The following is a 25,173-nucleotide window of genomic DNA, read 5'->3' as shown; positions in this document are numbered from 1 at the left end:
CGGTGCTACACTGCACCTGAGGTCTGCCTGGCAGGATAATATCTTATGGTGGATCATTTTAGAGTGAAACAGCGTTTTTTTTTTTTTACTTCTATTAGAAAGGTTTGAGACGATGATTTGATAGTTATGTGCTCGTTTCACTCCCAAGAAGGTAGTTTCAATCAGTTTAATCTGTCAGGAGTTTATTCGGCATTCTATTGGGCCTGAACGTCTTCGTGCTTGTGAGAGGGGGCCAGCATTTCTAGAAAGAAACTCTCCTTTCTCGCATGAATGTGGCCACTGATGACTTCATCACAATTTCTTGTGAGTGGTATGAACCTTTATGTTGGCATGTCAAAAAAAACATATTACACTTTTAACTCCTGGTAATTAGGAGCATTCCCCAACTAAACAAATAAAAGAATAGTCCTACAATTTACAATTTGATACAATCTGGTTACGTTCTGCCACTGATTGGGGTACCACTTTAAATCCATTTATACTTTTCTTATGGTGTACGGGCTCATCCACATAATTTCTTAATTCTTAAATATGTCCAATCCGATGGCTTTTTATTGTTTTCTCTGGTCTTAGACATTACTGACTTTGGATATCCATTCTTTCTCATGTTATGCACAATTCACTTTTCTCTCCTTAGTTCCTCATGACTAAGGGGTGTGCTGGTAATGGGGTGAATCTCTGTTTTTCTTCTCTTTTTCCTTTTAAAAGCTTTTAAAATTGTAATACTGTTGATTGTTTTTGGGCATTATTCTATTGTTTTTTTTATAGCCCTAAGAAAGTCTAGTAGACAAAACAAGTGCTGGCTGTTTTTTTCAGATCGAGCATGAAACAACTCTTTTGTTCGCAATCTAATGCCTGGTCTTTCAATTAATTGCATGTACACTGAACACTTGTATAAGTTCTGTGCTTTGCTGTTATATTGGGTTGTATCTAATAGATCAGAACATTTTCCAATCCCTGTATGTATTTAGAAAAAAAAAATTCTTTGTATTTTCTAAATTGAATTTTGTATGTATAACTAATGTTGAATCTTTGAAAGATATACTGTAATGAATTGGAATCTTTTTTGTAACTTTATGTCTGATTAATTTAATATGGTGTGCTCCAGACAAGTATAAAACATATTGTAATAATGTACCACATGTAAGGACCATCACCTGATGTGAAGTGCATGCTGCTTTACCGATGCTGTGCTGTACCCCTCTTACCTTTTGGGGGCTGCAGTTTGTGTCCTGTCCTCTCGCACCACCCCGCAGGATGAATGTTCGGAGAGTCAGCGTTTACCCAAAAGTCGTGACATTCAGAATAGCCATCAAAGTGAAGGCGCATCCTATAACCGCAGACCTGCATGCGTGGAAGGAACAGGGTACGGGTGGGCAAGGAAGAGGGTTTACAAGGATAGTGAAAGAAAGGAAAAAATGGCGGAAATGGAGCAGGGAGAGGGAGAGGTCGAAGCAGGACCAAAGAAAAAGAAGAAGGGCATAGCTCAAAGAAATACAAAGGAAAGAAAAGCATGGAGGGAGGAAAAGGGAAAAGAGAGAGAGGCATAGAGGCTGTAAAGAATAGTATAGGAGACAGAAGCAGCAAAGAACCGGCTCTTCCTATACAGACATACCTATTCTCCTTTTTGTTTTCATTTTCATTTCTCAGCCTTATGAAAAACTATTCTGAGTATGCAATGGGTCATCTTTAATGCTTCCTAGTTTCTAAGGTGGTCAGATCATATGTATAACCGAATTGCTGTTTGTTTTATCCCTCTTCTTAATGACTTTGACTTCACAGTAGCCTCCCCTATTTTGCATCCTAGTGTTCAGCCTTATGTATGTTTATTTTTGTCCTTAAAATATACTTATCCTTAATTAAAAGAGAGAAACCTTGAAGGGTTCCATTTTAGTGTATTCCGCTGGGCCATGGTAGCTAGAGGCTTTCGTCACTCAGGTAAATATGTTACAGAAATATAATAACGTTTTAGATGGGAGAAACCACCGGGGAGATTCCTTGAAGTCTTATATTCTTTTCCTACTCTAGCCAGTAGAGAAGTGTTTTCCTAACTTGTGCCCTCAAGAGCCAAGAGAATGTAATCTGTTGTAAGGCTTTACATAAGGAGGCCTTATTGCTGGAGAAAGGCTTAACTGTGTTTTCAATAGTTATATACGATTTCAAAGCCCATTTAGGAGAGGTCAACAAGAAGTAGGAAAAGCCTTTCCCAAACCAGTTCTGGGGGAATGTACTAGTCCAGGGCAAATTGAAAGTTTGTCAGATTTCAAGGGCTACTGTTCGACCTGGAGTCAGGGTACCCCACTTAGGAGAAGTCGAGAACAATAGACTGGGGAAAGGGGTTTAAGCACAATTGCACCTATCCTAAGTGCTGCCTTATTCTTTCTTTTTGGTGCCACGGATCAGAGATTCTATATCCCCTAAATCTCCAAGAACAACTGATTGTTCCAACTTGCAATTTTAAGACAATATTGATCCAGCACACAAGTCTCTTTTTCATAAAATGTATACAATAGTAACCACAATTTGTAAGTCACAATGGAAAAACATTCAGTAGCAGAATCAAAGATGTTTTTTTGAAGTTCAATCTTTATTTATTCTTCACAACGCACTGTAGCCAACGCGTTTCGTCCTCCACGGACTTCTTCAGGGTAAATAAAGAGAACTCTTCTTACAATGTGAATGTAGACATTTATCCTTCCGTCCAGTCCAATAAATACTGGGTATCTTCAAGGAAATCTCCCCTACTTCATCATGTATTGTTATTCTCATTGAGGTAAGATAGCCTACAACGGAAGACGCCACGCGATGGAGCCGGCCTAAATCCACTTTCAAATTTTCTACTACACCGGGCTATCTTACCTGAGTGATCTTGATATCGAAAACACAGTGCCTTTCACTAAATGAGAATAACAATACATGATGAAGTAGGGGAGATTTCCTTGAAGATACTCAGTATTTATTGGACTGGACGGAAGGATAAATGTCTACATTCACATTGAAAGAAGAGTTCTCTTTATTTGCCCTGAAGAAGTCCGTGGAGGACGAAACGCGTTGGCTAGAGTGCGTTGTGAAGAATAAATAAAGATTGAACTTCAAAAAAACATCTTTCATTCTGCTACTGAATGTTTTTCCATTGTGACTTACACATTGTGGTTACTATTGTATACATTTTATGAAAAAGAGACATGTGTGCTGGATCAATATTGTCTTAAAATTGTCACTTAGGAGAAGTAATGGCATCTCCAGGACAGAACCACCCAGACTGCCATGCTACAGGTCAGTATGCTACAGTACAAAACTTTTATCAGAGTCTTTATTTAGACCATGACTGTGACCTTTTACTTAACCTTCTCGAGTCCTAGGTACCTAAGCCCAAGTGTTACACAGGAATACTTTGGATATTATTTCTTTCTTGACTTGTTTTTTTATTTGTATTTTTTTTATTTTTATTTCAGATGTAGCATACAAAACATTTAATAATACTTCTTCCATAAATTACACCAATTAATTACAAGAATCTAGATACATACTATACATAATGACTTGTTGAGTTGAAGCAGCAATTATGTCATGTGACATCCAGTGGTATGGTAAACCCTCTCATAGGAGCTGTATTCAAGGCCAATCTGGAATATTTATTATTACTACTTTGAGCACTCATGTTGGTGTTCCCACCATGCAATCTCCATGTTTCTCTCCTGTTATTGCCAGGAAAGACCGCTCTGTATGTCTTCTAGCTAGAGCACCAAAGGCTGAACTGTTACTTTGTTTCCTTTTAGTGGACATTCTTTCCCCCCCAACACATGTATTCCCCTATTACTCTTCTATTACGCGATACCCACGTTTACATGAAATCTGATTAATTTTAGTTTAATTAAATATTCAGTGTTTTTGTCAATCTTTTTTGTGCACTGTTTTTAAAAACAAATTCTTTGTGGTATGACTCCCTTCTACAGTGCCTCTTTTTTACCACCAAGGAGACCAGCAGACATTCAATTAGAGAAATTAATTCTGAGGATGACCATCATTGTGATAAGGCAGATTCTATCAGCAGCAAATGTAGGAATTCATGGACTACACAAAGAAGGTAGGAGTTTATATTGGAGACATTATTCACAGAGGGTTCAGAGTCAGGTTTTCTGTGAGAATACTCCCAACAAGCATACCTTTTGAAAAGGATGCAGTGAAGACCCAGAGGTTAAAGAGCCCAACATAGATGGCTTGTCAAATGGGAGTGCGAATTAGATGTCAGCATTCATTGTAGGATCTCAGCACTGTTAACATTTAATCACAGCCATTTCTGCAGCATCCAGCTTTGGACCTGCATTAGCCAATCTAAGAGGTGTTGACTATTTTCCTGATTGTTAGGTGTGCAAAATGCATTGTGATTAAAAACAAATTTTCATGGATTTACTCCAAATTGGACTTGGAACATCATAAATGAAGGGTTTGTGATATGGAACATAAAAAGATGGAATACACTTAGAAATTGTTTCTTTGTAAAGAAAGAGACTACGAGTAAATAAAGTAAAAAAAAATATTCTGAACAACGAATAGACAAACGTACAAACAATGATTGTTTAACTGAAAGAAATGTGAAATATTGAGCCATACATCAAGTGAATTAAAGGGGTGACCAGTGGATAACTATCCACGGTGAACAGATTTCGACAGCAAATTCCACCATTTAAAAAAAATTGTACACAAAGGGGATTGTTACCATATATACCAACCACATTTTATGTTTCAATAGTTTTTATTGGAGTTTTACATGTGAAAGCATAGAAATAATGCTTGAAGGAACAGCCGACCTACCTGGTCAGTAACAGCTCCCCAAAACCCTCCAACCCACACTCTGCACCAAGTGAGTGGAAGTTAGAGTGCTGCAGCATACTCATCAGAGTCAGCAGAGAGGGCCATGCCTTAACATGGTAACTATGGGCCAGATGTAGGTAGCCCTTTACCGATCGGAATCGGCCGAAAATACAGATTTTCGGCCGTTTCCGATCGGTAAAGGGCTAGGGAGATGTAGGTGCACATATTCGGTAATTTTACCGAATCGTTATTATTACCGAATCGGTAATAAGTACCGATTCGGTAATAATTACCGATTTGGTAATATTTACCGATTCGGTAAAATTACCGAAAATGCTATGTGGGTAGCCAATTATCCATTGGCACATGGCTTACAGAATCGGTATTTTACCATGGAATACAAATCCATGGTAAAATACCGATTCCTGTGTACATGCACATCTGTGCATGTACACATGTGCCATGTGACAGACAGACGTGCCCTTAGGGCATGTCTGTGTGCCACATTGCACACATGCCCGTTTTGGGGGTGCTAGAGGGTGTCAAAGTGACACCCCCTGCACCCTTGTGAATTCATTAATTACCGATTCGGTAAATACCGAATCGGTAATGCCTAATCATTCCTATGGGCTTTAAAGCCCATAGGAATGAATGGGCATTACCGTTTCGGTATTTACCGAATCGGTAATTAATGAATTGTTAAGGATTCGGTAACGAATCCAGATGTTGGGACCTACATCCCATTTACCGATTTTGAAATACCGAATCGGTAAAATTCGGTATTTCAAAATCGGTAAATGGGATTTACCTACATCGGGCGCATGTCCCCCCACCAGAAGTCAAAGATCAAGTAACTTAGGACTGGGTCCCAAAGTTTGTGTAAGAGTTGGAAGGATCGTGAACGATCTTTTTGTGGCTCAACAGGAGCCATAGTTTGTGAAGCCTGGCTTGGTAAGTGGGGGTAATGAATTTCCCCCCGGGGGTAAAGAATTGTGTACTTTGCGGTCAGAAAGAGGTGGGGGATGTGCTTGCCAGTTTTACAATTAAGGGGGTATAAACCCTGAGCAGATCTTCCCTGGATGGCCAATTCAGGAAGTTTGTCAAATTTGCAGTCCTGAACCTGGGAGATTGCCTGGAATATGGTATCCCAAAAGGTGCATAGGAGTGGGCAGGACCATAGGATACAAAGAAAGGTACCAGTGTCTCCGCATCCATGACAGCGTGTCTCAGGATATGCCGCATTGATAGTGTGCAGGCATTGGGGTGTGAGGTGCCAACAATACAAGATTTTGTATAGAATGTCCTTGCCGTGCGCGTCTGGTGAAATTAGTGTTGTGAACAAATACTTCATGCCACTGTTTAGTGTCTAGAGTAAGTGGTAGATCCCTCTCTCAGTGTAGTTGATATGGTGTTTTGTATGGTGTTGTCCGGGTTTTAAGGAGCCTGTAAATATTGGAGATCAGTTGCTTATGGAAAGTGAGGCATTGAAGATAGTTTTTGAAGTGGGTGAATAGTCTGGTGGCCACCACTTTGACAATGTTGTGGGAGATTCAGCGGTGAAGCCGAACATTATGAAATTGTTCAGTTCTCGGCATGCCATAGTCTGGCTTAAGTTCTGCGGAGGTCCTTATTTGTCTTCCAAAAAGAAGACGAGATAGAAACAGCCTTTCTGCCTCCATATGTGTCAAGCTTATGTCTGCTGTCCCGGAGATAGCTCTGGGTTGTCCAAGACAGGAGTGAGGAGAGAAGAGAAGGAGGTAAGTCCCTCCTTAGTGGCAATTGAGTCCCAGATGCCTAGAGAGGCTCTAGTGACAAGGGAGAGGTATAAGAGTCTGCACCTTGAGGCTTTGGGGACCCACAGGACCCAGCCAAACGGTCTAGATGCAAAGATACTGGTTCAGGGTTTGGCAGTTTGCCCTTTAACCCATTTGATTATTTAACATAGCTAGGAAGTCCGAAAGTAGTGGAGCAAAGTGGTTCCCCCATGCTCCCCCTCCCTGGGATGGGGGGTGCAGGTCTGGAAGGCTAATATACAGTGTTTTTCCGCCCAAATTTAGGACATGCAAGCAGCTTGAAGCTGGATGATGTCAGCCTTAGGGACAGTCAGAGGAATGGACTGAGAAAGGTACAGGATGCTAAGGGGATGTGTCATTTTGTGGCCATGATGTGTCCCACCAAGGAGAGGAAGTGATTCCTCAAATAGAGTAGAGATGCCTTGATAGGAGGGATTCAAAGTTGAGAGAGGCACAAGTAGAGAGCGCTTGCGTCTGGTGAATCCCCAAATTGGCAAAGGAAGATGTCTAACAAAATTGTGTCGCTATGGTAAGGATCTCCTCCATTGCTAACCCCCACCCCCAAATTAGGGCCTAGACCTCCAAATTTGTCATATTAATCTGAACACGACTACTGCTCGCAATTCCTCCAAGAAGGGGATTAATGCTTGAAGGGAGTGACAGAGTTCCTTAAGGGTTAGTAGGGTATCCTCTGTCAATGCAGATACTTTGAAGGAGTTGCTGCAGAAAGAGATAGCGTAGATTCGAGTCCCTGATACTCTAGAGAAGGGGTTACAGGAACAGAATGAATAGGAGAAGAGACAGTGGGTAGTCCTGACGGGTGACCCATTGGATGTGGATAAGGGCCTATAGGTGGCCATTGACCATTAGCCCCTTACTCTATCACCAAAGCGTTCTGGTACCGCAACAGGCACACTCCAGTCCACCCTGCCAAACACTTTTTCAGCATCTAAAGACAGGAGGGATGCTGCTCTTCCCTTCCTCCAGCAACGTGCCTACCACATTTTAGCTGACTTTTGGTCTGCTGTTTATTTAATAAAGAACAGAAGCAGGACTAATAAGGAAGGCCCCTAGCGAACCAGAGCCTCCTATTTAGTCCTGTATTTGTTTCTATGTGGGACAGCAAGGGAGTCTTAATTAACTATAATTCTTCCCTGCCATCCTATCCTTGTTTCACATTGAACCAATGCGGGGGTTGGGTCTATGATTTTGAATTAAATTCAAAACCGCACTGAAAGCTGTGGCTAACAAAGGAGCCTATATTATGGGCCCTGTTTAATTTTTTTGTGAAAGATTGGAAGGAAAGTCATGTAAAATCTCCATGTTTACCAAAGGTAGGTCACAGGCATTTTCAATAAATTATTGCACCAGAATAACACCACCAATCAGCTGAGCTGACAGCAAATGTTTATTTAAGGATTTCAATCTGACAGTGCAACACCCTCTTCTGATTGATAGCCACGTGAGAGACCTCCATTAATCTGGCTCAGCCGCCAGTCCTCTGTAACACAAATAACACAGAGTATGTGTTCCTTCCACCTCGAGCATCAATTATTTGGGTGCTGACCGGCCACATTATGACATGTTAATCCATGGCTATAAGGGATTGATACATAGGTGACGAGTGCCAGACAGCATCTGGGAGTTAGACCAGACCTTCACCTTATAGCATTTGCAGGCAGGTTCAGCAAAGTACCAGTATAGTAACAGACCAGCCCTTGGCTGAAGCATCTGATGAAATCAGCTCCTAGGCACAGCCTCTTTAACTTCTACTCCATTCAGTATTTATATGGAGCCATTAACTTCAGGATATGCCGCATTGATAGTGCATCACGGAGCGGATCTAGCGCTCACGTGACCCCTCACACCGGCGTCCTTCGCCCCTGGCCACGCCCACCGCTAGGCCACGCCCCCTTCCCACCCTACATAAGCACCGATCTACGAGCGCTCTGTTGGGTTGTCTCCTGAGGCGAAAAGCCGGGAGTAGACGCTGTTGCTGCTAATTCTACGACTTGCTTACTTTAAAAACTGTATTTTAACTTTGTAAAGCACTCTTGCACTTTAGGGCATCACGGAGCGGATCTAGCGCTCACGTGACCCCTCACACCGGCGTCCTTCGCCGCTGGCCACGCCCACCGCTAGGCCATGCCCCCTTCCCGCCCTACATAAGCGCCGATCTACGAGCGCTCTGTTGGGTTGTCTCCTGAGGCGAAAAGCCGGGAGTAGACGCTGTTGCTGCTAATTCTACGACTTGCTTACTTTAAAAACTGTATTTTAACTTTGTAAAGCACTCTTGCACTTTAGGGCATCACGGAGCGGATCTAGTGCTCACGTGACCCCTCACACCGGCGTCCTTCGCCGCTGGCCACGCCCACCGCTAGGCCACGCCCCCTTCCCGCCCTACATAAGCGCCGATCTACGAGCGCTCTGTTGGGTTGTCTCCTGAGGCGAAAAGCCGGGAGTAGACGCTGTTGCTGCTAATTCTACGACTTGCTTACTTTAAAAACTGTATTTTAACTTTGTAAAGCACTCTTGCACTTTAGGGCACCATGGAGCGGATCTAGCGCTCAAGTGACCCCTCACACCGGCGTCCTTCGCCGCTGGCCACGCCCACCGCTAGGCCACGCCCCCTTCCCGCCCTACATAAGCGCCGATCTACGAGCGCTCTGTTGGGTTGTCTCCTGAGGCGAAAAGCCGGGAGTAGACGCTGTTGCTGCTAATTCTACGACTTGCTTACTTTAAAAACTGTATTTTAACTTTGTAAACTTTAGGGCATCACGGAGCGGATCTAGCGCTCACGTGACCCCTCACACCGGCGTCCTTCGCCGCTGGCCATGCCCACCGCTAGGCCACGCCCCCTTCCCGCCCTACATAAGCGCCGATCTACGAGCGCTCTGTTGGGTTGTCTCCTGAGGCGAAAAGCCGGGAGTAGACGCTGTTGCTGCTAATTCTACGACTTGCTTACTTTAAAAACTGTATTTTAACTTTGTAAAGCACTCTTGCACTTTAGGGCATCACGGAGCGGATCTAGCGCTCACGTGACCCCTCACACCGGCGTCCTTCGCCGCTGGCCACGCCCACCGCTAGGCCACGCCCCCTTCCCGCCCTTGAGGCCTCCTATATCAAATGTGCATCTACAGAACGCGCAGCGGACGTGCGCAGCGGGCGCGCCGTTTGCGCGCCGAAGGCGCGCCTAAGGCAAACCCGTCTGCGCCCGTCCGCGGCCGGATGGGGCTAGGGGCACGACTCCATGCCAATTTCATCTCTTACTCCCCTGAGGAGCTTACCACACTCCAAGGCCATTGGCCACTCTCGGATTCTATCCGTAGGCACATTATTTCACTAGGGCTTGTACCTTCTTCCACTTCTACTCTGCCGTTTTCTCCGCCCGTCTCTCCCCCACAATGCCCTCTCCCACCCGACCCTCTTCCTCCTACTCCGTCACTATCCATTCTCTTACTTAACACCAGGTCAGCGGTCAAGCACCATCATGAGCTCTTTGTCTTGCTCGATTCTGAGAAGCCTGACTTACTGCTCCTGACCGAAACCTGGTTCTGCGACTCTTCCCTTCCCGTTCTCTTAGCTACCCTCCCTCCCTCCTACGTGGCCTTACGCGCTGATCGTCCGGCGGGTAGGGTTGGCGGCAGAGTGGCGATAATCGCTCGGTCAGAACTAAATTTTCAAACCATCCCCTCTCCCCCCATTCCTTCCACTGAATTCCTTACAGTTCGCTCCCTCGCCTTCTCCCCCCCCATCACCTGTCTTCTAATGTACCGTCCTCCCCAGTCTTCGCCCCTGTTCTTGCCGGCCTTTCAAGACCTACTGGCCAACATGGTGGTTAACTATGCATCGGTCTTGGTACTAGGGGATTTCAATTACTGGCCCTCGGACCCCTCTGAGTGCACAGCCTCGAAAGAATTCACTGAGTCTCTCACATCTTTAAACTTTAAGTCGCACATCTCTGTCCCCACTCACTCTCATGGTCACATACTTGACCAGGTCTGGTCCCTCAATCTTCCAGTCTCCCCGGTGATGGTTTCCCCCTGTCCTTGGTCTGATCATGCCCTTATTTCCTTCTCCATCTCTCTCAACCCGGTATCCAAAGTCCCCCACGCCAAAAACACCTGGGCGCGGAATTGGAACAGAGTTGACTTTCCCACCCTGACGTCTCACCTTCGGAATTCTACCCTGTCCCTCTCTGGTCTTCCGTCCGACTCTCAAGCCAACGCTATCAATACCTGGTTGGCTAGAGGTTGTGACTCAGTGGCTCCCCTGCGTCGCATTTCCGTTCGCCGACCCAAGGAGTCTAATAGGTGGTTTAATGACCACCTAAAAGAACTAAAACTGTCCGTTCGACAGGCAGAGAGGTACTGGAGGAAAAATGACTGTCCCTCACTTAAAACCCTTTATCTGGCATCACTCGCCGACTACAAGACCGCCATTCTGGCCGCCAAAACTTCTTATTTCTCAACAAAAATAATGTCTGCTGAAAACAAACCTAGGGAGATCTTCGGCATAGTGCAGGACCTGGCTTACTCCGATAGGGCCTCACCTCAAATCCCCCCATCCCAGCCTCTATGCAACCAACTAAACACTTACTTTCTTGACAAGATCGCTACCATTAAGGCCAACATTACCCCCCTCACCTGCCTTTGTTGACCCTTCTCCTCCTATTATTCAAAACCTTCTCACCTCCATCCCCCCCTCACTGAAGAGGTATTCCTGGAGATACTCCCCAAAGTAAAATCAGGTTCCCCGGCAGACATCTGTCCGGCGCGAATCCTCCAACAAATCTACTCCTCTTGTCCCGAACCCCCCATTACCTTCCTTAACAGCTCCCTAGCGCAGGGAGTAGTGACCCCTACGCTCAAATCGGCCACCATAGTGCCCATTCTAAAGAAGCCTGGCGCGGACCCATCCATCTCAGCCAACTCCCGCCCCATTTCCCTGCTGCCCTACCTGGGCAAGGTGCTGGAGCGCTATGTCACTGCGGTATTCAGCACCCACGTAGAGGCCAATGGGGGACTGGCTTCCCGCCAGGCTGGCTTTCGACCTAGGCACTCGACTGAATCAGTCGTGGTTTCAGTCCTGGACAACCTCAGGAAGGGTATGGATCACAACAAACACCAGGCGCTGGTACTCCTCGATCTCTCCGCCGCATTTGACACGGTAGACCATACCATCTTACTGTCCCGTGTCAAGGCGGCTGGAATTGAGGGATCAGCCCTGGTGTGGCTCTCCTCCTTCCTGAGGGACCGCACCCAGGCGGTCCGGCTAGGAGACTTCACAACCACCCCACTCCCCGTCACTTGTGGTGTTCCCCAGGGCTCTTCCTTGTCTCCCTTACTATTCAATCTTTATATCTTTCCCCTCATCTTCGCTCTTCAGCAGCTGGAGGTCACCGTTTATAATTACGCGGATGACCTCCAGCTCATCTTTGACCTATCCTCTTCTCCCCTCTCTATCTCCAGCTTCCAGCACACCATGACATTCATCAGGGACTGGATGAACCACAACCATCTCAAATTGAATCCGGACAAAACCGAGTTGGTTCTTACCGGAGGTTCTTCCAGTCCCTGGAACTCCCTCTTCTGGCCCCCAACCCTTGGTCCCGCCCCAACTCCTTCTACCACGGTCAAAACACTGGGGGTTAAAATGAATAATCAACTCACCCTTCACTCTCAAATCAGTTCTGTAGTCTCCTCCTGCTTCCTCACCCTCCGAACTGTCCGCACTGTCGCTCGTTTCTTCTCCCCCCAGGCACTTAAAATGATCATGGCTGCTCTAGTGATTTCACGGCTGGATTATGCCAACGCTCTCTACAAAGGCATACCAGCATACAGTCTTAGGAGGCTACAGTTGGTCCAAAACCAAGCTGCCCGGCTGGTTTTTGGTCTCCCACGCTATTACCAATCCACACCCCTTCTCAGGGAGCTTCATTGGCTCCCTGTTAAGGAACGTTCTCTGTTTAAAACCGCCTGCATGGTTTTCCAGGCCCGTCAAGGCACCGCCCCCGCCTTCATCTCCTCATTAATAAAAGAATACGCTCCCCCCAGAGAACTTCGTTCCTCCACCAAGTCCCTCCTTCAAATCCCACGCTTCAGACGCAAAAAGTGGTTTGGGTCCAACTTTTTCCACCTTGGCCCCCACTTTCTGGAACTCCCTCCCAGACCACCTTCGTGCGGCTACCCATTATGTATCCTTCCGTAAGGAACTAAAAACGTTTCTTTTTAAACAGGCATTCCCTGTGTAAACCCCCCTCCCTGCTCTACCACCGGTCCTTACTTTCGTCTCTGTAGCCAATACCCTCCACTAGCGCCAAGAAACCGTTCGGTGCACGCTGCGCTTTATAAATGTTTTAAATTAGAAATTAAATTAGAACTTCTGTTCCTTACAGGTCATACTATCGCTACAAATCAAGATGACAATAATATACAGTTATATTTGAGACTACTCACCTTCTTTGATAAAGAACCCTGAAAACCTGTCTACCGAATATTCATTCTTAGAGGTCCCAAAACAGGCTGGCTTTGAAACCCAGAAAAAAATGTATTTTTTTTCTCCACTGATTAATTGACATTACCAACCAAGCAAGTGGCTCTCTTAACTGCAATCAAAAAGTTTTTCTCCCACAACTTTTAGCGAAGTGAAATCTCTGGGCATATGGATAGACAACCAGATTAACATGGCATCACAGGTGGCACACACTTCTTCAGCATCACGAGCCACTTTATAATCATTAAGAAATTAAAGCTCCTCTTTCAAACTTTTGATTTGACATTGGTCATGCACTCCCTTGTTGTGTCTTGTATTGACTATGGCAACTCAGATCTGCGAGTTCACCTTAAAGCCCTACTTGAGTGATAAAAGCCCTTATTAGGTCGAGCTCTCTCGACCTATTGTCGCGGAGTTGCTCCTCAAGAGAGATAGACTGGTGCACGAGCGCCGATTGCACATCGAGAACGCGCATAGCCAGCCAGCCAGCCCCCCCCCAGCCGTGCACATTACAATCACGCACGCACACAGCCACACGGAAGCACACACGCGCGCGCGCATGCGCACACACACACACACACACACACACACACCCTCTGCCCGCCACCCACTCACCTGGCTCTTTCCTGCGTGTCCCTCTCCCTCTGCAGCCGGTCAGTGTAGGCAGCAGGCAGCCTCGGAGGTCGGCGTGTCTTCTCCGGCGATCCGATGTGCACGCTCACGGCGACGTGCGCTCCCACTGCTTTCGCGCCTGGCATTACCATTTCCGCAGTTGCACCAACCTGACCAAAAAGCACAACCATTGACGTGTGGAGCGTGGTCAGCCGATGACCAGAACCATGCCTAGAATGACAGCGCAAGCGTGGACGGATAGTGCTCTTTTATTTAGAAACCTGTAATTTAGCGAGCGCACCTCATCCGTCGTGCTGTTAAAGCACAGTGCTTTCGCATGCGCCGTGATCCAATACGATTGGAGAGGGAGGTGTCCTGGTGTAATTCACGTTCGACGTTCCCTGTTCTGTGTGTGTGACATCACCAGGATCGTTGTTGTCATGTGTATGGTCCTCTCTTTCCACCGTCATGTATGTGCTCTCAGTGCATCCCGGGCGGTGACGTTTACTATTTTCCACAGTTGTACTTTTCATTCTTGACTTCGCAGTAGTGTCTCCACACCAGAGGTGCACAACCCTTGGTGTGCATCAGCACACATCTCTTTACCTTTATCAAGATGGCACCAGTCGTGCTGCTCAGACGCTGCGGGTAGATTCACATCACTGAAGCAGGAGGTGCCCCCTGGCATGAAGCCTCCTCAAACAATGTTTATCAAGTGCTGGTAACTGATGCGGCCCAATCATTCAGTGACTGCCAGGCAAACTACCACTAGGAAAACCATGTTGAACCACAAGTACCAGAATGCACTTGGGAAAGGATTCTGACAAGCGCCTGATGAATATTGTGTGATGGGCTCCCGTGTGAAGCAGCTGCAACACAACCCTGCAGTGGGTCGCCTGCACCTGGACAGTCATGTGGTGAGTTGGCTCTAAGAAGGCAAACTCTGCCTTTTGGAGGGGCAGTAGCTTTTGGACATTTACCCTGGAGCGTGGCCGTGCAAGACTTTGAGGAGGGGTCAGGTATTTGTACATCGCTTCCTGCCCTCACTCAGCACATTCGTCATGCTCTCAATTGAAACTTTCTTCTAATCCGACGACAGTGGAGCATTATCAGGAGTGTGAGGTGGGCATTGTGCCTCAGGTCACACATGAGCTCAGTGGCTCCGTTCTGTATTGTTAGGGAGTTGGTGATTTACTGGTGTGGGGCTCAGATAGTGCAGGTGGGAGGGGAGCGCTCCGAGGACCGGGCACTCCTGTCAAGGAACTGTGAGGGCTGATGAAAGTGAGGGGGAGGGGGAGGAGACACCCCCATCCCACATATCTTGCATTCTTACTGATCTGGAGGGGAGAAGTGGTAGAAGAGGCATTTCGTGGCAGGCACCGATAGTCTGTCTGGAAACCACCAGATCACAAGCATCTGCAATGCAATTGGTTTCGCATTTACGCAAGTTTGAGCTATTGGCATTTTAAATGACAATGCCTTTTATTTATGTTTTGGTTTTAAAAATATAAATAAAGGGCATTGTCATTTACAATACCAATAGCTCAAAGTAGCGTAAATGCGACACCTATTGCATTGCAAATGCTTGTATTATTTCTTTCTAGCCCCATATGCAATTTTCTGCCTCATGACAGCAGGGAGCAGCTCTATTATCACCTTCACAGAGCTGTCTGAAAATGTGAGAGGCAATTCGATTTTGCTCAACCACAGGGACAGCGGATTAGAAAAACTACAGCATATACAGAAATTGACTAGACGGGTTTCTGCTTCAAAATACTGCTGAGGTGTCTTGTTTGAGCATGTACCTCAATTGTAATGTAGGATAAAATGATAATAAAACACAATTTATGGAAGTTATATTTTTTTATATTTTGTGCTGCAGGAGTAGCAATTGCATCGCTTCCTAGAATGCATATTTCTTTTCTGTACTTGAGGGCAGTTGCACAATTTGTATTGGAGAATATTAAGAAGGTTCTTGTCATATCAAGTCAAATTTATATTGCTGTGACTTCGAATCATTTTTAAATCAGCTATTATAGTCAACCCCTTCGTGACATGCAGCCCTTATTATTTAGCTAAATTGGGGTTTCGCCTAAACCTCGTTCCCATCATCCTCTCAACTGCAGGGACATGAGCAGCAATGAAATGAGCAGCTTTTTTGTCGGTCATTGTTAATGGGAGAAATAGAGTATGCTTAAGTGATACATTTCACTCTGTTGTGGAGGATCCAGATGTATGTTTACAATCTGCTGTTTTTCACCCATGTATGGTCCAAAACACACTATGGTGCTTTTTTTAAACGTTTGTCAATGTGAAACAGTATTTTTTTACCAAATACAACTCGCTGGTGTTTTGTAGCCTTGTCTAAATGGTATCATTTTAAGTATGAATTAATAAAGCCATTTTGTTTTTAGTCCAACATTTAGAGATTGTTGTCTATTTCCTAGTCACTCCTTAATGGTTGTCATATCTCTGACCTCTGGATCAGTTGCCTTCTGTATTTGGAAAGACATTTTCATATTCATGTTAATCTGGAACTTTACCATGCAGCCAGATTTTGACAATTTAGCTTATGCAAAATTAGAGCTCAGGTTCCTGAGGCTTTCCCATCTGTGATTACAGTATCAATATTTAGACACTTTTGTAAGGAAATTCTATGGAATACAGTGAGTGCCTTTCTCTAAGTTATGTAAGTATTTATTTTGAAAAATAGGAGAGAGATGTACATTTCCTTCCTTTGCTCTAATGAGCATTTGTGATTTTTGAGATTGACAGTGTCCACAACACCAGAGTAGTTGCTTGTCTACAGTCGAAATATTTTCACAGTCTCTCTTTAGCCTAGCAAAGGGGTCAGAGATGCCACTATAGCAGCATATTGTGTGGTATACAACTGCCAGTTAACATTCACAATAATTGGAGCACTGTAAGACCCATAGGATCGCTGAATTAGTGTCTAGTGGATGACTTGAACTTCTCTTGGGTGGGTTATGTGCTTGGTGGCATGAGTTTAGCTTGATAAACCAGATGCAAGAAGGATAATCAGTCCTGCCATTGGAGGGGTATGAAGGAGGGGTGGGTAATACCTCTGTGACAGTGTAGTCAGCAGAACCTGTCTAAATAGGGCTCATTCCATTTCAGGTAATTCTTGAACATTTGGTAAATTCGTTGTGTTCTCAATGTTTCATTAAGCATGTCATGAAGTGAATGACTAGTGGCTGGCCTCGTTCATATATTTTTTTTTTAATCAGAGTTCATTGTAGTTGATCTGAGCAATTGTACTTGATCTCAAATTGTTGGTGCTAATGTATTAAGGTTTTGAAGATAATTGCCCTAGAAGGTCTTGTGCAGGTTCTACAATCGTTCAACATCAAGGTAGTGGTTGAGTGTATATGTTAATTCAGTTAATGTATATGCTAGCCACTTGAGTCTGTATCTCTGAAACTGTTGTATGCTCAGTAATATTGCTGTAGTCTAGTCCTAAGAGGACCAAATATCTGTTAAGGTCTATGAAGGGAGCAGGATAAGTACGTTTTCAATAAGGCGAGTTAATAACGATTGATGGGAGCCATGTTCACTTTGCAGTCAGGATTAAATCAGCAATTTAGAGCAACAATTTTCTGATGTGAGTGCACTAGATCATGGACTGACCGTTTTTAGGTCTCGGCCTGCGTAGGCTGCGCTTGCGCAGTCTCGCTGGTGAGACATTTTGTTTTACAGTATGGGGGATTGAACCCGCCCCTCTTCTCCATTGGCTGGCTTCCTAAACGGAAGCCAGCCATTGGAGAAGAGGGGCGTCACTCTGTTCAAGCCCAGATTAGGGGGGTGTTTTTTACGTTCTTTCTATTTTCTTTCTCTCCTCTTCCAATTGGCTGGAATTTTACTTTCCAGCCAATGGGAAGAGGAGAGAATGAAAAACACGCCCCCCAGTCCTAAAATGTCGGGGCTTTTTCGGGAGCAATTTCTGCTGGACCGCTGCCGGAAGAAGTAGAGAAGCTGCCGAGTCCTCCGGTGAGTGCTCGCTTTTCTTGCCTCTGTTCCCTGATTGTGTCCGTTTTCTGGCGTCTGCCCCCTCGTTGTTCTTGCTTTCCTGCCCCCTCGTTCTTTGTGCTTGCTCTCCTGCCCCCTCATTCTTTGTGCTTGCTCTTCTGCCCCCTCGTTCTTTGTGCTTGCTCTCCTGCCCCCCTTGTTCTTTGTGCTTGCTCTCCTGCCCCCTCGTTCGTTGTGCTTGCTCTTCTGCCCCCTGGCTGAGCTTGCTCTCCTGCCCGCTGTTTGTGCTTGCTCTCCTGCCCCCTGGTTGTGCTGGCTTTCCTGCCCCCTGTTCCCTCGTTCTGAGCGTTTTTTCAGGCCTCTGTTCCCTGTGTGTGTCTGTGTGTGTGTCTGTGTGCCTCTGTGTGTGCCTCTGTGTGTGTCTCTGTGTGTGTGTGTCTCTGTGTGTGTGTGGCTCTGTGTGTGTGGCTCTGTGTGTGTGTCTCTGTGTGTGTGTGGCTCTGTGTGTGTTGCTCTGTGTGTGTGTGTGTGTGTGTGTGTGTGGCTCTGTGTGTGTGTGGCTCTGTGTGTGGCTCTGTGTGTGTGGCTCTGTGTGTGTGGCTTGGTATGTGGGGCTCTGTGTGTGGGGCTCTGTGTGTGTGTGGGTGGCTGTGTGTGTGGGTGGGTGGCTCTGTGTGTGTGTGGGTGGCTCTGTGTGTGTGTGGGTGGCTCTGTGTGTGTGTGTGGGTGGCTCTGTGTGTGGGTGGCTCTGTGTGGGTGGCTCTATGTGAATGACTCTGTGTGGGTGGCTCTGTATGTGTGTGTGGCTGGCTTTGTGTGTGTGGCTCTGTGTGGGTGCAAATGCAATAGGTCTCGCATTTGCGAGCGATTAAGCTATTGGCATTGTAAATTACAATGCCATTTATTTATGTTTTAAAAACAAAAAACATAAATAAAAATAATGTCATGAGCAATGCCAATAGCTCTAACTTTAAGAATGGTGAGACCATTGCATTGTAAATGCTTGTATACTCAGCTGCCAGACAGGTGTCTGGCACTAATACATTTGATAATATCGCCTCCATTCTAAAGGATCTACACTGGCTTCCTTTACAAGCAAGAACTACACTTAAAGCTGCATGTATTATTCAGAAAGCCCTATCTGAAAAACAGCCAAAATACCAACAAGACGTATTCAATATTTCTGGTAGAGAGAAGGGGTTAAGAAGAAAACCGCTTAGAATCCAAAACGTTATATAAAAATTGACTGCAAATCATTTTTTTTTACAGAGCAGCCTTAACAATCTGGAACTCAATTCCAAAAGAAATTAGATGCACCAGGGATCTGCTGGCTTTCTGGAACAAACTTAAAATGCATATTTTTCCAATCAACCTAAATCTTACCTAAGTCTTAATCAATTACCCTATAGACTCTCCTACGTTTTGTCTACTCACTTCATTCTCTACGACTTCAGTATTTATGACCCCCTCCACATTCTCGTTTATTTTCCTCCCTCTTTTTTCACCTACATGATAAATGTTACTCCCCTCTAAACCCTTCCAAAATGTTTAGATATTGGAAGCCTTTATGTCAGCTTTACTCACTTTGCCTGTATGTTTTTTTGTCAAATCTCCAAATCTCGTTTTTTTGTCCTAATAGTGTGCCTGTCAACATCCCTGTCTGCTTGCCTTAACTCTTCAGTTATGTAATCTATCTCCTCCCTCTGGTGCTTCATTCTCAGAATATATAGTGCTCTCCCATCATGTAGTGATTTCGCTATAGCATCTCTTCCCCAAGCCCACCTTTCTGCTCTTCGACTCTGGCTCCTATGTCTCTTATCAACTCTTCACTCCTCTTCTGAATTTGATTTCGACTTATTGGAACCCTTTATCATACTATAGTTACATTCTCTCGTTTAGCACACTTCTTATTTAAATTGGGTTCTGATTACACATGGTCATGTTTGAGAGGATTTAGTTAAGTTTAATTGTATTGTTTTATCGAAAGCTTCTTATAAAAGCATGATTTGTTCCCCCAATTTTTGGTTTCCTGACAAGAGTTCTGACAGTGCCTTGTAATGTCGTGCTACATAAAAATATAAATACATAAACAGATAAAAAAGTACAAATCCTGGGTCATAGGGATGGGGCATTGGAAGACTCTGTGTCATACCCTAGCTCTCTGGTTCAAACACTTTGCTGAGTTTTACTAATTATTGAATTCCTGTGTTCCATCATGGTGATGCTTATAAAACCTGAACCACATGCATTGTACATGTCGAAAGTTTTTATGAGAGTCACTTCAGATACATTTCACTGTTACATATGTATATGTCCGCATGAGCCAGTGCATAACAGAGAGGTTGACAAGTGGGGGGCTGACTGTCCAGATTGAAAACATACAACATCCTGGTTATAGGGCCTTTTTAAGTCTGGTTTTGGCTCACACCTTTTGATTTTACTACAATGATAAGTATAATATACTTACTAAAAGGGGCTTTTAGCCAGAGAGGTACCAATTGCCATCCATAAAGACTTGTTCATACTTGTCAAAGGACAGACATTTTTTGTTGCAATTGACCAGATAAGGCATAATGCATAAGGAAACATTATTGTCAGAAAGTCTTGGATTTTTAGTGATCAACACCTTGCATGCTGGCACATTTCAGCTGTCACTTGCAATAATAAAGAGGCAAAGGCAAGTTTTGGTGTCTGACAGTGTAGTACATGTAAACGACCCGTTTGGCAGCTCTGCTGGATAGCAGTTTGCTTTCCTCATTGTGACATAAAACTGCTGCACGGGCACCCAGTTTCATACATAGTTTGAGGTCGCTGATCTGGAAGTGGGTCTTCCAAAGGATGTTGAGAAAACAAATGCAACAGGATGAAAGAAAGTAGAATAATATGTGGGGTGAGCAGTCGCCCACTTCAAGGAAAAATAACACTAACGTCAGGTTGAGCCCCAGAGGTCACTATATTAACCTGGGCTCAACCTGCTGGTGGCTATGGCACAGAGAAGACTAGCTTTATGTAGAGCAATATGTTAAGTATTTATGCAGTACAAAAACAGTAATAAAGTCAAAGCACCAATAATAAATTTTCCCTGTCGAATTAGAAAAATACACTACATTTTAATAAATGAATGATGCCAATACAAAAAACGGGTACTGGAAATATTATTTTTTAAATGTTTAAGTGAAAATAGTACCAAACAGCATTAAGTGCCATGCATAGTCAATGGAAGCAGTGACCGGGTCTTAGGTGTATTTTCAGGCTGACTCAAACGAAACGTTTGTTGGATACTCTAAGTGGGTTCATCCTGGTCAAGGAATTTACCTTCTGACTTAGTCTTTTTTATGGAGCACAAAATGCTCCAGCATGACAAGCCGAAACGTGTATCTGAAGAAGCTGCACTGAAATTGGATTCCTTTGCCACAAGGTCCTGCTGATGATCTGGAGGTCTTGGAAGTCCAAGGCCTTAAAAGGCAAAATATTTCATAGGGTTTCTAGAGCAGTTCCTCTGGGTCAATTCTAATGCTCAAAGGACCCTAGGGATAGCACTTAATGGATAGGACTAACACCAGAAGAGACCACCAGATGGACCAAATCCAGGTCCATTTGGTACTGATCAACTAGTCACTTCAGCACAAAGCATTTTACAGCTTGTTATATCCTTGAAGCCACACAGGAGGTCAGCCAGCTGAACATTGGAGTCCAAGTAATTTGTCATGGGTACCAGAGAGAGGGTTTAGTTCTTTTCTGATCTTCTGCAGGTCCAGCAACTGTTCTGAGGGGGGTTTCTTGGGTGCCACATTTATGGTTTTTGCTATCCAGTGGAGGGGGGAACTCCTGTCCACACCTTCACTAAAGAGATAAAAGTTCCCTGGGGTAACACTATCAACTTTTTCAGCAGTTCCTGTTTGTACTACTGCAAACAATCCCACAGTGCACATTGTGTCCGCTCAGACATGTAGACAGGGACATGAGCAGTCCCCCCCCTGTGTCCACTCCAAACTAAATTTAGGGGTAGCTTCCCTCCCATTGAAATCAGAGCCAGCCTGGCAAGAGTGTGCTGATGAACCAATGCTCCCCACCACCAGGGATTTCATTACACTAAACAAGGAATGGGCAGGCTGTACCTCTGTCTCTTTCGAGCTAATGAAGTTCCCAGAACCTCCCCAGCTGCCCTTCCTGGACTGATAAGGATCACATGCCCCGCAAGAAGTTCATTCTGTCACCAGTCCTAAGCCAGTGTCCTGCTCTGTGAGTAGCTTTCACACTTCATTAATGTCAAACACTTTCTGGGCAGCTTGATGCAAGCTAATGCTTCAGGCAGAGAAAAGATAACTTTCTAAAAGTTACTATTTATAAAGATTTATTCAAATGCAACTTTAGTAATTAATTAGATTTTTAATAAATCTGAGAAATAGACTCTGAATGACTAGCCTAGCTCTTCCTTTATAAGTTATTGATTAAAGTTTATAATGACTGTCTTCGCTGCTTCCTTTAATAAGTTCTAGATTAAAGTTTTTAATCATTGTTTTGACATTTATCAGGACCCAGCTAGAACTCTGTCAGTTAAAATAGCTTTGAGGACTGTTCACTGGCGGAACAAACCAGCTTTATTTATGCACATGTTCCACTGTTAAATATCAGACACACAGCCTTGTGGGCAACAAGGTGTACTTAGGGGTAACTTATTCATATTTAAAAGCAGGGATTCCCACTTGTCGGAAATAGTTATTTGGACTGGTTTGCAGCAGGATTTTAGGCTGCTGCAGTCAGGGTACACATGGTAGGCCTAAAGCCATGTTTTGCAGGCCCACTCTGTGTGTTGAACAATAGGTACTGCAGTCCACAGATGGCATTTAACTTCCAGGCTTCATGTGCATTTTCTACACCGTATACTAGGGACTTGTAGGCAAATTGAATATGTCAAGCAGGGATAAGCCAATTTAACCAGGTTTAAAGAGGGAGCACAACCACACTAGTCCTGTGTAGCAGTGGTAAAGTGCACAGTGTTCTAATGCCAGCAAAACAGATATGGCAAAAAATGGGGGGAAAGTCATGCCAAATATAATTTCCTGTAAAGGACCAATGCATTAGATTTGCAGCCTCTTTAGTTAAAAATAAACAAAGAATATAACAATAGTAATATTTACATTTTATTTTCTCTGAGTCTGGGGAGTACTGCTCAATCTATGTTTAAATTGTAATGTAAATACTAGCCCAATTTGTGTTTGTGTGTTGGTTGGAAGGGGGAGGGGTATCTGCAATACAGCTACCAAATTGTCCTATATGACTGCTATCTTCAGCCTCTGGTCCTGTATTTTAGCAATGAAAACTCTTAGTGGTACCTTTCACACTATATATGCAGTATTCAAAGTCTGAGAAAGTGAAGGGTGATAGGCTAAAATATACAGAATTGACACTGGCTCTCTGACTTGGCACCTACATTTGAACTAAAAAGCAAAGTTGTTCTAATTGGTAGACATGTTTAACTGTCTTTGGTTGGTCAGAGTTTCTCGACTGTGACTCTGCTTGGATGTCAGGGGTTCCCTCTTCCAATAGTGGTCACTGCTTTCTTGTATTGTTGGTTTTTGATGGATCGGATTGTGCTCCTTAGTGAGTCAGTATGACAGAGGTTCCCAGCTGTCTGGTGGTAGGTTTGAGTGCTTCCGTACCATTTCTGTTGTGAGCTGGGGTGTCTTCCTTTTACAGATGAGTGCCAGGGCTTCCCTATTGTATCTGCTAGATGCCTTAGGTTTCAAGCCTTATCTGGCCTGGTTTGTAGCTCTTTCGCCTTTCTAAACTGTTGAGAAATTCACGATTGATGAAGCATTGTGTGTCAAACCAGCTCACCTTTAGGCCCAATCAGTTAGGTCTGAAGCTGCACCTACTCAGGGACTATTATTTCTAATGTAATTATTTTAAAGTGTAAAATGCCACCCATTCTTAATACCCAAGGCCTTGAGATAATGCCAGCCTACCTCAGAGTCTATGATGAAGAGGTAAATCACGTCCAATGAGCCCAAGCATCCTACAGAATAGAGACTGCAAAAACGAAGGATACCAAGAGACTGCTGTGTGCACATGGAGTGCTCTAAGAAATGCATAAGCACTTCAGGAATATTGGGTTATTTCAAGATCATTACACTATAAACCAGCATTGACAAAGCCCATACATTGGTTTTAACATGCCCATGCAGGCAGAATTGCAGAAAGCCAATGGCTGAAAGGAGAAGACTCATCTAAATATAGTGCTACCAAAAGGTATGATTGCCAGAACTCAGTCCTATAACTGGAGTCATTTTAGAAAAGAATTGAATTAAATCAACATAACCCCTATGTTACACTTGTGATAGTGTCACTCAAATTGTCACTAATAATGCGTTAGAATGTCACATATCAGTGCACTGAAAGCATGGAAACACCGCACATGGGCAACCGAGCAGCTGTGACCCTCTTCTGTATAGAAATATATAAAAAATATAAAAATAATGCTTAAGTATATTTTGGCCACTTCGTCTGTTAAAGGAAAATCAATATGAATTCCATTTATTAAAGAACTGTATGTGTGTGCTTGGGTTCACTTGTGCAATTTTTAAATTTTAATATTACCTACATTAAAGAAGTCAACTGCTGGCCGCCATCACTGGCAGGGACATCATGAAGTGACCGTTTTTAAATATATCCAACTTTGTCTTCTGGTTGGGTCTGTCACTGCACATTGTGGAACTCTTTGTACCATGCTTGCTTAATAGCACGTCTTTCGAAGCCAGATCTATGCTGCAGTGGCACAGGCGATACTGGTTAGACTGGAACTCCTAGTATTGAACTGTAGTCACTAGGGCCACAAATCATCACACTAAAGGGAATTGTAAGTTTCATTTATTTTATGACCTTGTTTTTAGTCTTGCTTTAACAATGTAAATGACTAATTTCTGTGTGTTAATGAATGTATATAGTCTGTTTCTATTCTCTGAATGACACCTTGCCCAAGATATTAGAATGAAACAAAGTAGTACTGATTCTTTACCGGGCTGTCTTATGCAATGTTACCACAAAATAGCAATTCCAAGCAACGTCACACTACAATAGCACTGCACCCACAGGACTGTAGTGGAACAGTAATTAAAATGTGTAAGCAAGTGATATTCTATGTATAGCTTACAATAGTGATGTGCTTAGTTTGCACTGGCCCCTGGATTTAGTGCCAATGCAGCAGTGTAAAACTCTCCTGATATCAGGGCAATAAAAACATGGTTTGGTGAACAGCTGCATGAAACATTGCAGCTGCTCAGTAAGCATTCAGTACATATAGAAGAGCCGCATTGGTGGTGGCTCCTCTGAAGAAACAGAGATTTCCGTCAGGCAGGCAGAGATCACTAAATATGGTGGGCAATAGTCTACCAGGGCAGCTGAGGTTATTCCCTCCCCTCCAGTGTCGGATGGCAAGCACCCACTAAACTCTAAATGAGGGCCTAAGGCT

General features: G+C 44.3%; 1 protein-coding gene across 2 annotated transcripts in view; it reads right to left on the bottom strand.

The window, feature by feature from the left end:
• The window catches only part of L3MBTL1 (L3MBTL histone methyl-lysine binding protein 1), a 408,694-nt gene that overhangs the window by 115,980 nt on the left and 267,541 nt on the right, over window positions 1–25,173 (bottom strand). For both annotated transcript variants that reach the window (XM_086932247.1, XM_086932248.1), the window contains exon 10: window positions 1,209–1,344. In XM_086932247.1, the coding sequence (XP_086788373.1) occupies window positions 1,209–1,344 (136 nt within the window). The remainder of the gene's footprint in view (window positions 1–1,208; window positions 1,345–25,173) is intronic.

This window comes from Lissotriton vulgaris, chromosome 7 (assembly GCF_964263255.1).
Source record: "Lissotriton vulgaris chromosome 7, aLisVul1.2, whole genome shotgun sequence".
Taxonomy (NCBI): Eukaryota; Metazoa; Chordata; class Amphibia; order Caudata; family Salamandridae; genus Lissotriton; species Lissotriton vulgaris.
The sequence above is the reverse complement of the archived record's forward strand: the minus strand, read 5'-3'. Positions and strand labels throughout refer to the sequence as shown.